Here is a 14925-nt window from a genome sequence, read left to right as displayed (position 1 = left end):
CCCAGCAAATTGGAAAAGATGAGAAAAGATGGAAACAGTCAAACATTGCAGGGGATGCAGAAAGATAGGCACACTAATGCTTTGTTGGTGGAGCTGTGAATTGGTATAACGATTCTGGAAGGCAATTTGAAATTCTGTCAGGACGTTGATTAAAATGTCTATACTCTTTGACCCAGACATTCTACTGCTAGGCATATACTCACAAGGAAGTCAACAACAAATAGAAAGAACACCTGTTCACCAATTTTTTTTTTTTACATTCACACTTGTTGCAATAACAAAGAACTGGAAACAAAGGTGCTCATCAATTGGAGAATGTCTAAACAAGTTGTAGAACATTATCGTAATGGAATACTACTACTGTGCTATGAGAAATGGTGGAAACGGAGAAACACAGAAAGACTTAAATGAACAGGAAGACAATATGTGTGACAGCATAGAAAAAAACAATAGATGAAAACTGAATGTTACAAAATTATAATATGATCCCTAAGAAGAGATATGAAAAGAGCACTCTTCTTGCTTCTTTGCAGAGTTGGAGGATATTAGGTGTGGCACCCTGATTAGTGGATATATTGCTTAGTTTTGCTGAGCCAATTTGCCCCTCTGTTTTATTCTTTATTATAAGGAAGGCTTTTTAGAAAGTCAGAGTAGGGTTGGAGCAAGGAATGCAGTGGAAAATACAGCTTAAAAGACATCACTAACAATTATTTGAAAATATATATCCTGGAAATCATGTAGATTCAGCCAACTCTCAATGATCCAAACACTGATTCTCCAATATATATATAGATTATCCAGTCCTAGTTTTCTCTCCTTACCTTTTGTTCTTTTGGGGGGCTAATTCCCTGTTCATTAATAGACCTCTCAGAAAGCAAGGAGGGGTGGGGCAATTAGGTGGCAAAGTAAATAAAGCACCAGCCCTGAATTCAGGAGGACCTGAGTTCAAATCCAGCCTCAGACACTTGGCACTAGCTGTGTGACCCTGGGCAAGTCACTTAACCCTCACTGCCCCCCCCCAAAAAAGCAAGGAGTGAACTGGGGGAGACGCCTCATTCTTTCAGTGTTTATGTCCACAATCTCTTTGCCATTCACAGCCCACTTGGCTCTAAGAACACCAGCAGGTACCTCCAGTGAACACACTCTCAGGCAATGAGTCCCGTGGAATGATAACATGAAAGGAATGGAAAGGAAGGCTGGAGGATGTGACTCGTCTTCCAGGTCCATTGCCTGACCTTCGAAGAATCACAATCTACTCAGTCAGAAGGGACTTCAGGAGTCATCCAACCGCATCCTTACCAGAACAAGAATTCCTGTTACAACATACAGGACAAGTGCTCATCAAGCCTTTGTCTGAAGAGCTCTGGGGAAGCGAACCCCCTACCTCCAGACACAGTGCATTCCATTTTGGGGATGGCTTTCATTAAAGTCAACACATGCTATTGGAAAGTGTTGAAATCTGTGTCTCTGCAACATCTAGTCTGTCCTCTGGGACCAAGCAGAATAAGTTGAACATAGGATCATAGATTTGGAAATAAAAGGCAACTTAGAGGTCATTTGGTCCAAAACCTTCATTTTACAGATGAGGGAACTGAGGCTTAATAAGGGGATAATTTGAAACAGTTAAGTGGTCCTAAGTGCTTAGATTTGCAATTAGACACTTAGCTGTGTTATAGGGCAGCTAGGTTGTGCAGTGGATAGAGTTCCAGGCTTAGAGTCAGGATGACTCATCTTCCTAAGTTCAAACCCGGCCTCAGACACTTAGCTGCATGACCCTGGGCAAGTCACTTAACCCTGTTTGCCTCAGTTTCCTCATTTGTAAAATGAGCTAGAGAAGAAAATGACAAACCACTCCAGTATCTTTGCCAAGAAAGCCCCCAAATGAGGGGGGCAACTAGGTGGCACAGTGGATAAAGCACCAGCCCTGGATTCAGGAGGACTTCAGTTCAAATCCGGCCTCAGACACTTGACACTTACTAGCTGTGTGACCCTGGGCAAATCACTTAACCCTCATTTCCCTGCAAAAAAAAAGAAAGAAAGAAAGAAAGAAAGAAAGAAAGAAAGAAAGAAAGAAAGAAAGAAAGAAAGAAAGAAAGAAAGAAAGAAAGAAAGAAAGAAAGAAAGAAAGAAAGAAAGAAAGAAGAAAGCCCCAAATGTAAAATGAGCTGGATAAGGAAATGGCAAACCACCTCAGCATCTCTGCCAAGAAAATCCCAAATGGGGTCATGAAGAGTCTCACCCGACTAAAATGACTGAACAAACAAGCTGTGTGACTCTGGACAAGTCTTTTAACCCCTCAGTTTCCTTATCTGTAAAATGGGGATAATAGTAGCACCTCCTTCACAGGGCTGTTTGAATCAAACATAGAATCAAACATAAATAAAGTGTTTTGTAAACTTTCAAGTACTATATAAATGTTTGTTATTTAAAAAAAAACAAAAAATACATGCTTGTTGTTGTTAGTATTACTCAGGTTCACAAAAATAGTGTGGTCTTTGGCACATAGTTGGGGCTTAATAAATGTTGATTGATTGATTGATTGATCCATGGGGCTGGGATTTGAACTGGAAGCCTTTGGCAATTAACCCAGTCTTGCTTCCACTAGAGCACCCCTTCGGACGTTTGAAGACAGCTCTCTCACTTCCTTGAGCCTTCTTTTCTCCAGGCTAAAGCTCTCCAGCCCCCTTTCTTTGGCCTTGTTGCCCCACCTGTGAAACGATGGGGTTGGCCCAGGTGATTTCGGAAGACTCCTGCAGCTCTTGACAGTCTGTGTGATTGATTACTTCTTAAGGTAGTGAGGGCAGCTAGGCCAGGCCTTGTTTTTTCATGGCAGCCACAGGCAAACCACCTGAGGGACTTCCTGGATCTGCTTTGGGACCCACCCCACCCCAGAATCGTGTTTGTTGAAAGAACAGGGAGGTGGACTGGAATGTGGTATAAGGAGGCTTTTCCAGGCAATCCACTGAACATCGCCCGATTCAACTGTGGCCACAGGTGAGTGCCCCATATCCAGGGGCCCACCCGGTGCAGCCCACCTGTCCTCATGACTCGTCTCTATTTTCACCACGCCTTTTCTTTTCCCCCAAATCCACCTGCAAGAGCTTGGAGGGAAGTGATTAAATACAAAACCATGGGCTAGGCCAGCTGTTCTAGCTCTGGTATTGGGCCCTGGCCAACACTACCCTACAGAGGGAGGGAGAAGAGGTGGGCGCAGACACGTGACAAGGGGGAGGGAGCAGAGACTAAGGTGCGATGATGCAAACTTGTTCAAGCTCCCCCACCATGGCAGACCATATGAATGACTGACACATTATGGGCTAACATCCAATTTAACCAAGGGGGAGAGGCATGATTTGCATGTCTACAAATACACACCCCGGCACAATCACTCAGCCATCTGAGGAATGTGGATAGAAATGACCTAACAAGGCCAGAGATGTTTTTGCAAGTTCTTTACCAGTCTTAATTGTTTCATGCTGGAGACCTTCCTAAAGACGGGCCAACTGCAGACTTAGCCCACAGGAGGGGAAACTGAGGAAATAGGGGAGGGGGAAGAAGAGGGATCCAGGAGGAAGATGAAGGGAGAGTAGCCAGCATCAAAAAAAAGCAGGATCGATTTGGGGCGATGGTAGGAATCTTCTGTGCTAACACAACTGCCACCCAGGCAGAAGTGATGGGTATTGGGCAAGCAGCAAAACAATAGCTCTGAGGGCTCAAGGTCACTAGATCTGAAAGTCAGTCTGGGAAAGGGTCCAGATGAGTAGGTTCTAGCTCTGGGCCTGTCTTGATTCTTGTGGGTGGATGGGTGAGTGATCCTCAGGACCGGGAGTCCGCACAATGCAATGAAAGCAGATTTAGAGTTAAAGGTTTTGTGTTCAGATCCCAAGTCTGTAACTTCCTGCTTTTGTGACCCTGGACAGATCATTTAGATTCTCCAGGCTTTAGTCCCCTCATCTATAAAAGGAGGGGGCTAAACCAAATGACATCTACAGGTACCTCCCCTTTCTAAACCTATGATCCTATAAGCCTATGACCCAGCTGCACCACATAGAAAACTGATAGAAGCACCCCCTCGTCCTGACTTCATGTTGTTTTGAGACTGAATGTGCTAATGGGTATGGAAGTGCCCAGAAAGCTTTTCAGAGGGAAGGCACTACAGAAATCCAAGGAATTCAGACCATGCTCATTAGCATTCCTAGGCCTCACCTGAGTTAGCCAGAAGCTTACAAAGCAGACAGCAACGCTGTGAACTGGGGATCAGTTGGCATCTGGGCCAAGGATGGACACACCTCTCTGGCTGGACAGATGGGACCTGGATGAGAGGAGGCTTGTCTTTTTTCCTCTTTTTCCTGGCCAGACCAGTCCATCCGGGTCAGAAGTGGATTAAGCACTGAACTTCAGGAGAAGAGGCAGGAGCCCAGACAGAGCCCTGGAAGGAAGGGGGAATAAGCTGGCAACTCATTTTCAGATCCTCTTTAGAAGTAGCAGGAGAACGGATACATTCATTACCAAGTCTAATTAGGCTAGCAGACAAGTAGCATTAATCATTTTTGACTGTACCTGGGATTCAAACCCCCTCGGTCTGTAATTGGGAAATTTCATGCTCCAATGAATGGGAAATCAAGCCAACACCGAAATCCTTTCACTTTGGGGAGGGGGGGAAAGGGGGGAAGGGGGGGGAAGGGAAGTAGGGGAGGGGGAGGAATGAGTAGGCAGGACCAGGACTTGAGATAAGGACTCCCGAATGCCTGCCTCAGACCTTTTTACAGAAGGGCCTTCTCCCCATGAGTTATCACTGATTAACGTCCCCACACTAACTAAGGTTCTCCTGAGGAGGCAAGAGGGGAAAGGGAGGGGGCACGTTCTCCCTCTGCACAAATGCATCAGGGATGGGGGCAGCTAGATGGTGCAGTGGTAAAGCACCGGCCCTGGATTCAGGAGTACCTGAGTTCAAATCCGGCCTCAGACACTTGACGCTTACTAGCTGTGTGACCCTGGGCAAGTCACTTAACCCTCATTGCCCTGCAAAAAAACCAAAAAAACAAACAAAAAAACGCATCAGGGAAAGACAGCATTTTTCAGCTGCCATCTCTTTTGCTGCCCCCCCCCAAAATCAACAAGAAAACAGTCTTTGGTAGATGAACAAGCACACATACAGATACACACACACACACACACACACACACACACTTCACTAGATCCAGACTCATCTGTTGAGCACCTTTAAGTACAAGAGATAAATATGAAGCCCACAGGATAACACAGCTCCACGTATCTAGTTTCCAAACTACCTGAAGCCCATTCTCTATGGTGGGGGAGTCCCATCTTCAAACTTTCGGTACAGTGTAAAGGACAATGCTTGCAAACAGGGGCTCTGGGTTCCAATCCTACCTCTGATATTTCCTACCTCTGTGACCTTGGGCAAGTTACTTTACCACATTGGGTCTCAGTTTCTTCATCTGTAAAATGAGGGGGTTAGAGTAGATGACCTCAAAGTACCTTTCAGCTCAGCATCCTAGGTGTCTGAGCTTTGTGAGGCTGGTAGGTTACATATTCCCTGGAGGGCTGGGTGGAGCAATGTACCAGGAGTCCGGAAGAAGTGGGTCCAAATCTTACTTCAGACACATTCTACCCATGTAATGCTGGACCATTTACTTCAATTTCTGGTTCTTGGTTTCTTCATCTGTAAACTGGGGATCATAATAATACTGATTTCACAAGGTTGTTGTGAGGATCAAAGGAGATAACATATGTGAAATGCTTTGCAAACTTCAAAGCACCATATAAATGGCAGTTATTCCTACAACAGCAACTACTACCACTACTACTGTTGTTCAGTTGTTTCAGTCATATCCAACCCTTTGTGATCGCATTTGGGGTTTTCTTGGCAGAGATACTGGAGTGCTTTGCCATTTCCTTCTCCAGCTCATTTTACAGATGAGGAAACTGAGACAAACAGCAAACTTGCAAAGTGTCTTGCCTGGGGTCACTCAACTAAGAAGTGTCTGAGGCCTGATTTGAACTCAGGTCTTCCTGACTTCAGGCCCACCTCTCAAGCAAAGGAATCTGCTGATTACTACTAAAGGCAAACAAACTCCAAACAACTCCCAGCTCTGAGGTGAAGACAGTTCCCGGTGGCAAGCTGACAAACAGGTGATGGAGGCAAGTAAAAACAAGATTCAGGGTGGGAGCTGAGGTTAAGGGAGGAGATTAAACAGGTTGGTCTTGGAGGCTGGAAGCAGTCCTGCCCAGTGGAAGGGAGATCTACTAGAATGATGAGCTTCCTGCCAGTGGCTCTGTTAGTCTAAGTTCTGTTCGGTTCGGTTTTGTTTCATTTTTGTATTAGGGGCCCCTTTGACAAGAAGGTGAAGACCATGGAGCCCCTCTCTCAGAACAATGTCTTGAATTGCTGTTGTTAAGTTGTTTTCAATCATATCTGATTCTGACCCCATTTAGAGTTTTCTTGGCAAAGATGCTGAAGTGGTTTAACATTTCCATTTCCTTTTCCAGGCCATTTTACAGATGAGGAAACTGAGGCAAAAAGGGTGAAGTGACTTGCCCAGGGTCACACAGCTAGTAAGTGTCTAAGGCCAGATTTTACCTCAGGAAGAGGAGTCTTCCTGACTCTAGGTCTGGTACTCTATCCACTGCACCACTTAGCTACCCCAGTGTCTCTAATTGCATAAAATAAAATACACAGGCTTACAAAGAAAGCCAATTATATTGAAATACGATTATCTAACTATCCTACGTATAAATAAGGCCTTGGACCCTGGGGTTAAGAGCCACTGATCTAAAGAGCTAGTATTGACAAAATGCTTCAAAGTTTACAAGGTGTGTTACAAATATTTTTGTGAACCTCAGAGCAACCATGGGAGGTAGTTCCTATTATTATTCCCCATATTACAGAAGAGGAAAGTGAAGAAGACAAAGATTAAGTGACTTGCTCAGAGTCATACGGGTTGGACTTGAACTTTGGATCCAAATCATCATAGGATTATTACATATCTTAATGTTCCTGATTTTAGGCCCCACACTCTATCTACTTTGACACCTAGCTGACCATCCAGCTCCATCAGGGCCAGGCACCTGGAATGTGGAACAGGAGGATTTCCTGACAGCAATCAAGGTTATCCAAAGCTTCCCTTCAATACCTAAATGGATTCAATTTCCTTTGAAGCTCTTCTCCCTGCACTGAATAAGTGAACCACCTACCTCACAACAGAAACCATAATGCACTGATATATAATTATCATCTGGTATCATTCTGTGGAACAATTAAGTGGCATGGTGGGTAGAGCACTGGGTCTGGAGTGGAGAAGACCTGAGTTCAAAACTGGCCTCAGACGCTTACTAGCTGTGTGACCCTGGGCAAGTCACTTTACCCTGTTGGCTTCAGTTTCCTCATCTGTAAAGTGAGCCAGAGAAGGAAATGACAGACCACTTCATATCTTTACAAAGAAAACCCCAAATGGGGTCATGAAGAGTTGGACATGACTTGAAAAGGACTGAACAACAACAACAAATTATTCTTCACCATAACGACAAGAGGGTGTGGATCACTGAGGTCCTGATGCAGACAGATAATACTAACAGCAGCATTAAACAATTATCAGGGCCAACTTACATAGTCAAGTTTGGCAAATATATCCGATATTCCAGTATCTCTGCCCCTCATGAAGGGGGTGTCAGTGACCCAAAGGGGACATTCCTAGGCAGAGGGACCTGGGAATCTAGCCAGAGAGCAGGCTCCAAGTTTCTTTGTTTACTATTCCCTTGTGGAATCTCATAAAGGAATTTCTCTCCCAGATCTCCAGCCCCCCCCCTTTACATTGAACAAATTCAGTTTCTGATGCTGGTGGGAATTAGTAGGACTACCTTTTTTTTTTCTGCTCCTAACTTCAGAGTTAAAGAGACAGGTCCCAGATGAAGACTTGGAAATGGGGGTGAGCTGGGGACAGGATCGAGGGCTTTAGAGTAATAACAAGACCACTGCTTTTGTAATCAGGAGACCTGAGCTTCAGACTTGGTTTTGACACTGGAATGGAAGGGGGAAGAAGCCTTGATTTAGGGACAAGAGAGCTTTGGGTTCAAATTTCACCTTCAAAACTTACTAGCTGACCACCCATGGACAAGCCAGATTAACCTCTTGGAGTTTCAGTTTTCTCATCTGCAAAATGGAGATAATAATAGATGTCATATCCAGCCCTCCCCCATGTACTAAGGACAAATGAGATAACCTAAGTAAAAAAGGTTTTGCAAACTTCAAAGGGCTATAGATGACAGCTATTTCACCGCAAATGGAATTAATCTTATTTGGGTATTGTTTCATCCCAGAGATTCTGTGATTCCATGAAATTGATACAGATAACATTCATATCTATCTGTGGGGTGGCTGTGGGAAAGTTACTAAGTGGTGTACTAGATGAGCCTGGAGTCAAGAAGATGAGTTCAAATCTAGCCTCAGACACTTAGCTGTGTGTCCCTGGGCAAGACACTCAACTTCTGTTTGCCTCAGTTTCCTCGTCTGTAAAATGGGGATTAATAATAGCATCTACCGAACACAGATTGTTGAGAGGATCGATGAGATAATCATTGTAAAGTGCATAGCACAGTGCTGGACACACATTAGGCATTATTTAAATGTTAGCTATTATTATTGTTGGGCAGCTAGATGGTACAGTGGATAAAGTGCCAGGCCTAGGCTAGAGTCAGGCCAACCCAAGTTCAAATTTAGCCTTAGACACTTGCCAACTGTGTGACCCTGTTTGCTTCAGTTTCCTCATCTGTCAAATAAACTGGAGAAGGAAATGGCAAACCACTTCGCTATCTTTGCCAAGAAAACCCCAAATGGGGTCGTGAAGCATCAGACACCACTGAAAAGTGACTGAACAACAATAAAAATTATTACTATTATACCCTCAATTTCCTCATATATAAATTAAGGAAAATACTTGGCTGACATCCTCATAGGGATATTGTGAGGAAAGCTCTTCGTAAACCACAAAGTCTTATATAAATCTGAGCCACTGTCATTCACAATGGCAGGGGTAGGGAAAGATGAGTTTCTGAGGCTTAGCACTGTGTTAGAGTCTTGCCTTTCAAAATATCCCTGCTCCCTGAACTGCCCCCCCTCCTCTCTCTCTCTCTCTCTCTCTCTCTCTCTCTCTCTCTCTCTCTCTCTCTCTCTCTCACACACACACACACACTCTCCTCTCTACCAAAGTCCTATTCTAATGCCTCCATTCAGCCTGGAAGCAACCTTTTGTTAATGAACATTATACTAGTGGTGTTTAAACTTGGGAGAGGTCCTACCAAACTGGAAAGGCTTTCAACATGGACCCAGGGATAAACTGCTTGTCTGTTCTTTGAAGATCAGCTCAGCTATATTTAAAGCAATGCCAGGAAGGCATCAAATTTCTGTAGACTGTAGGATTTAAAAGACCTAGGTTCAAATGTTGCCTCTGTTACTTACCAAGCTGGGTGATCTTGGTCAAGTCACTTCTCTTGGACCTTTCTCGTTTATAGAATGAGTGGGTTGAACTAGAATACCTCTGAGGTCTTTTAGCCTTTGCTCTATGATTCAATGAGGATTGGGGGGAAGAGACACAGCCATTCTCTATCATCATCATCATCATCATGTTGTGAAAGAAGACAGACCCAAAGAGGGAAAAAAAAAAAAACAAAAGAAAATGAAAGAAAAAAAAGAGTATGCTCCCATCTGTATTCAAACTCCATCAGTTCTTTCTCTGAAGGCGGAGAGCATTTTTCATAAGTCCTTCAAAATTGTCTTGGATCGTTGTATTCCTGAGCACAGCTAAGTCATTCAAAGTTGATCATCATACGGTATTGCTGTTATTATGTACAATGTTCTCCTGGTCCTGCTCACTTCACTTTGCATCAGTTCATATAAAGACCAGATAAGTCCATATAAGACCATATAAGTCTTTCCAGGTTTTTCTGAAATTGCACATTCAACATTGCTTTTAGCATAGTAATATTCCATTACAATCATATACCACAACTTGCTCAGCCATTCCCCAATTGATGGGCATCCCCTCAATTTCCAATTCTTTTTTTGTTTTGTTTTTTGGTGGGGCAATTGGGGTTAAGTGACTTGTCCAGGGTCACACAGCTAGTAAGTGTCAAGCGTCTGAAGCCGGATTTGAACTCAGGTACTCCTGACTCCAGGGCCGGTGCTTTATCCACTGCGCCACCTAGCTGCCCCCAATTTCCAATTCTTTGCCACCACAAAATGAGCTATATAACCACTTCCAGAGACCACCTACAAAGCTAGAAAGGGACTGTCATTTGTGTTGGTGAAACTGTGACGTTGCAGATCCTTGAAGTATGGAAGATTAAAAACTCATTTTTCTAACATGGAAAATGAATACACCCAGCTGTTACCCCTTTTCCAGATGTTAACTTCATGCTCCAAGTGATGGATTTCATAGCTCTTATCCTTCCTATTGCATTTGTCATTAGCTCAATCCTAAATCTCGGGAAATTTAAACCTTGACAAGTGCCACTTAGTGAGACACAATCCATCCTCAGCTAATACCACAGAATAGATGCAGAACCATTGGCATCTGGAGGGACAGTGGGCTGGGGCTGCAATGAACCCCCTTAGATGACAAGAGTAGTCCTCCTTTCATTAGCTTCAGAAAGGCTCACTGACCTCAAAGTCCTCTCCATAAGTGATCCAGAGACAAAGCAGAATTTGTAACGTATCAATATAGAGATGATAGGGAATCACTGAATATCAGTGCTCACAGAAATATCAGAGATTCAAACTTCTAATTTTACTGAGGCCCTGAAAAGTGATGTGACTTGCTTAAAGTCACTGAGAAGTTATAATAGGTATAAATGTATATAGTACTTAGGGTTTGTTACAAGCTTTTCATAGGTTATCTTATTTGATCCTCACAACAACCTTGATATTATTATCCCCATTTTACAGATGAGGAAAATGAGGCACAGAGAGGGTACAGACTTGCCCAGGGTCATACAGCTAGTAAGTATCTAAGGCCAGATTTTGACTCCAACCTATACATGGTATTTTTCCTAATAGAATATCAGGTCCTTGACAGGTAGGTCTTGTTTTCATTCCCCCACTATGTATCCCCGGAACTTAACAAAGGGCTTAGAAAAATCTTATTGATGAGTGTAGTTTCTCCCTCTACCAACCCAAGTGATCACCCCTTCTTCACTTGAATAGGTGCCCTTTGTGGGTGTCTGTGGATGGGGGAAAAAAGTCATCACCTGCTAGTGACCCTTTAGTAATGAGCCTCTACAAACTTAGTTGGTTGGGCTGGTCCTGGAACCACTGCCAAAATCCATTACCTTTCTGACCTGGTAAGACCTTCCACATCTGTTCTGTTGCCATAGCAAAACAAGGAGCCAGACTCACCTCCACAGTGAGACATCATGGCAGGACTTTGGTGGAGGCAGTTAAACAATAATGCCAAATAGCAGCCCCTGTTTCCTTAGTACCTTTATCCCTGGTGTTGACAACCCTGGGGCAGAACAATTATACTTATGGGGAGAATGAAAATCTTTTCCAGCCCAATGAAACTATCATTTATTAAGCATTTACTACTATGTCTATAAATCAGTAGAGATTGTCTTTTTTTCTTAAAGCCTTTACCTGAGGTTTCATTGGTAGAAAATGAGGAAACAAATTCCCTCTACCAATACAGGTCAGTCTCCATTCTGCAAGTTGGAGTCTTAGACAATTGCCTGGGGTCACTGAGAAATTCAGTGACTTGGCCAGGAACACACAGTCAATATGTATTAGAGGGTGAGACTTCTGATTCAGAGGCTAGCTCTCTAGCTTCTGCTCCATCCTGCCTTTCCTTGGGCACTGAGGACACAAAGATATAACAAAAACTGAAAAAACTTGCCCCAACCTTGAAAGTACTTCTATTCTACTGGGATGATTTTGGGGGCATTTAACCCAGCACCAGATACTTCTTTATCAGTTAGTCTATGGAAGAACAAGCTCTCATACATGATGAGGAAGAAAATGAGAATTGATTCAATTAACTACAGAGTAGCATACATACATATACACACATTCACAGGTAAACACTAGTGAATATACACAGGTACATGTATACATTACACACATATAAGAGACCCATCACTACATCCCTGAATAAGTCAAAACATAAATTCTTAAAAGTCACATGTAAGAGATTCCAGGATCAATATCATCTCTCCAAAACATGGCAATTCCCAGTGGAACAATGAATGCTGTCTCCATCCCTTCCCCTGTAAAATGAAGGGAGAGTGGAGATAGGAGTGGATGGGTGCTGTCTCAGGTCTCTTCCAGCTGTAAGATCTTGTGATTCTCTAAGCCTGTCCAGGCTGGGGTATCTGCCCTTCCTTCCTCTCTAGAAAGGGGCAGACTGCCATAAGGATACAGCCAGGAGAAGCAAAGGATGCCTGCTGAAGAGAGTCATGGGAATATCCCACCTGGTTTCTCTGGAATGTCAGAAGCATTTCTCAAGCACTCTGGACCGAGGGAGGTTATGCTTTGATTTTTCCTCCTTCGGTATTTGGAGGAGCTCTGACAGCAGCTGTAGCCATGTTCTCCATCCACTAGGTACCACCTATCTAAGGCAGACTTGAGGTGCTTTTGCTCCTATGACCCAGCCAAGGCTGCAGTCAGGATGCACAAATCAGAGTCTGCTGTGCTCTACAAAGACAGTTATGCACAGTCGGGTTTTCATAGAAGCCTTTGGAAGGAGTGCTTGGAAGAAAGCCTCCGTCCAATGCCACACAGTCAGGTATTAAGGAGTCAAGGGCACTACCCAGAAAAGCATTTCTAGGGAAGGATTCAAACCAGAGCCCACTTGTGGTGCTTGTCAGAGGTTGTGACACTATTTAGGTGGAGAGATTTTTTTTTAAAGAATTACTCTACTAAATGCTTTGCCAAGGACTGCAACATCCTTTAGAAAGTAAACACACCCATTAAAGAAATACATACCGTATATCAGGGTAAGGAAAATATGGAAACCAATACAGACACCCAAGACCACTGCAGAGTTACTCAGAAAATCCATATTCTAGGTGCCCAGTGATTTATTATGTATGTGTACTGAGGGAGGGAGAGGAGCGGATAAGAGCCAATAGGGGCTCTGGTGCTACAGAGGGAGGGAAACCACACAGAGCTGGATAATTTTAGAGGATGATAATAACTACTGCAGGAATCTAGGAGGAGGAGGAGGAAGAGGAAGGCGATAAAAACAGAGACAGAAGTTCAAAGATTTCAGAGGTCATTAGGTGACTATAATCTTGGTTTCCCCTTATATCTCAATCTATGTCTAACAACATGGGGTGGGTGGGTTTCCTCTACTCCTACCCCAATGGGTATTACCTAACTCTCCAACGAGGGGAGGGGGACGGCACTGCCTATTCTAGTAAACAATCAGGCACGTCATGAATCCCTATATATACAACGGCCAAATCATAACACCAGCAAGTCACACAGCTCCCCTCATTCTAGGAGTCATTAGGTGAGAACCCACAAATGGGGGAGACTGCCCAGGAGACGATCCAGTGCCCTTGGCTACCAGCCCTTTGCATTTCAGCGGGGAGATCGTGGGCTATGATTTGTCAAGAGCTCCGAAAGCGTTCCCCAGGCAGTCACCAAAAGGTTCCAGATGCGTGCCAGGAGTTATGGTGTAAAGAGCAGGGTACCCCCATCTATGCCCTCCAAAGGCTTCCTGAGGTCAGAGAAAGGGAGAAGCCCTTCTGCCTGGATTAGGGACGTTTCTTCAGGGCTCTTACTGTCCACCCCTACCCCGCTGCCCTCTGCTCTCTGCCCACCCCCACCCTCACCCCTTCCCAATCACACTCACTGGCACAGCGTAACGCCCGCTGTCGCACCTCCCGGCCGCACAGATCACACCAGCCCGAGTCAGCCCGCAGCGCCAGCTCGATGAAGCAATGCCCCTCGCCGCGCTCTGCCGGGACGCGCGGGTCCCGCGGCTGCTCGAAAATGCTCCTCACGTCCGGGGGCCGCGGCGCCCCGGGGCGCCGCCGCAGCCTCTGCTGAAGCCCCGGCCGGAGGGAGCGAGGAAGCCTGGGGGGCCGGGGCTGCGACTCGGGGTCCCCCACCAGCGCTCCGCGCCCCTTGTGCGCCCCGGGCGCGGTGGAGACGGGCACCGAGCCGCAGCGGCGCGGGGTCCGCCCGGGCCGCGGAGGAGGCTCGGGGCCACTCAGGCTCTGCAGGTAGCGCTGCGGCTCGGGGTCCAGTAGGAGCGAGTAAGGGCGCTGCCCGATGGCCGGGGACGCCATGGCCATGCCCGGCTTGCCGCAGCTCCCTAAGACTGCAACGCGCCTCCCGAGTCAGCCCCGGGAGAAGGGGCGGCCCCCGCCGGGCGCGCCTTTAAAGGGACCGCAGCCAGCGCGGAGGGACGGGGGCGGGGAGGTAGAGAGAGTGGGAGGAAGGAATGAACTAACTGACGGACTGACGGCCTGACTGAATGACGACCTGAGGGAGTGGTGGGATGACTTGTGGTGGGGCCCGTAACTCAGTAGCTGTCTGTAAGTTTACAGCCTGCCGCCCCCTTTTCTCTTAGGGGAATCCCCCTGAGGAAGCCTGGGCAGGTGAGGAAGCAAAGACCAGTTCAGCCTAGAAATATTTCGGTATGAATCCCCCTGTCTCTACTACCACATCCTAGCTCCACTTTCGTGCCCGTAATCATTCCTTTCCTAGCTCTGCATCTGTGTGTGTGTGTGTGTGTGTGTGTGTGTGTGTGTGTGTGTGTGTCCCTCTCTCTTTCTCTTTCATACACATACACACACACACACACACACACCTCGAAGGAGAGGAGCAGTAGTTTGACGGGATGGCCCTGGAAAGTGTATGGTTGGGGTGACGGGGTGACGGGATGGGGGAGCGGAATAAGGAAGAAG

The 14925-nt window shown here is 45.6% G+C and overlaps 1 protein-coding gene across 1 annotated transcript in view; it reads right to left on the bottom strand.

Moving 5' to 3' along the window:
- RASSF5 (Ras association domain family member 5) overlaps positions 1 to 14315 on the bottom strand; it is a 113666-nt gene extending 99351 nt beyond the window's left edge. Inside the window, exon 1 of the mRNA XM_043964192.1 lies at positions 13866 to 14315. Within this exon, the coding sequence (XP_043820127.1) occupies positions 13866 to 14310 (445 nt within the window). The 5' untranslated portion in view covers positions 14311 to 14315. The remainder of the gene's footprint in view (positions 1 to 13865) is intronic.
- Positions 14316 to 14925: the final 610 nt, after the last annotated feature.

The sequence above is a fragment of the Dromiciops gliroides genome, chromosome 4 (assembly GCF_019393635.1).
Source record: "Dromiciops gliroides isolate mDroGli1 chromosome 4, mDroGli1.pri, whole genome shotgun sequence".
Classification (NCBI taxonomy): Eukaryota; Metazoa; Chordata; class Mammalia; order Microbiotheria; family Microbiotheriidae; genus Dromiciops; species Dromiciops gliroides.
Note: the sequence above shows the minus strand (reverse complement) of the source record. Positions and strands in the feature narration are given on the sequence as shown.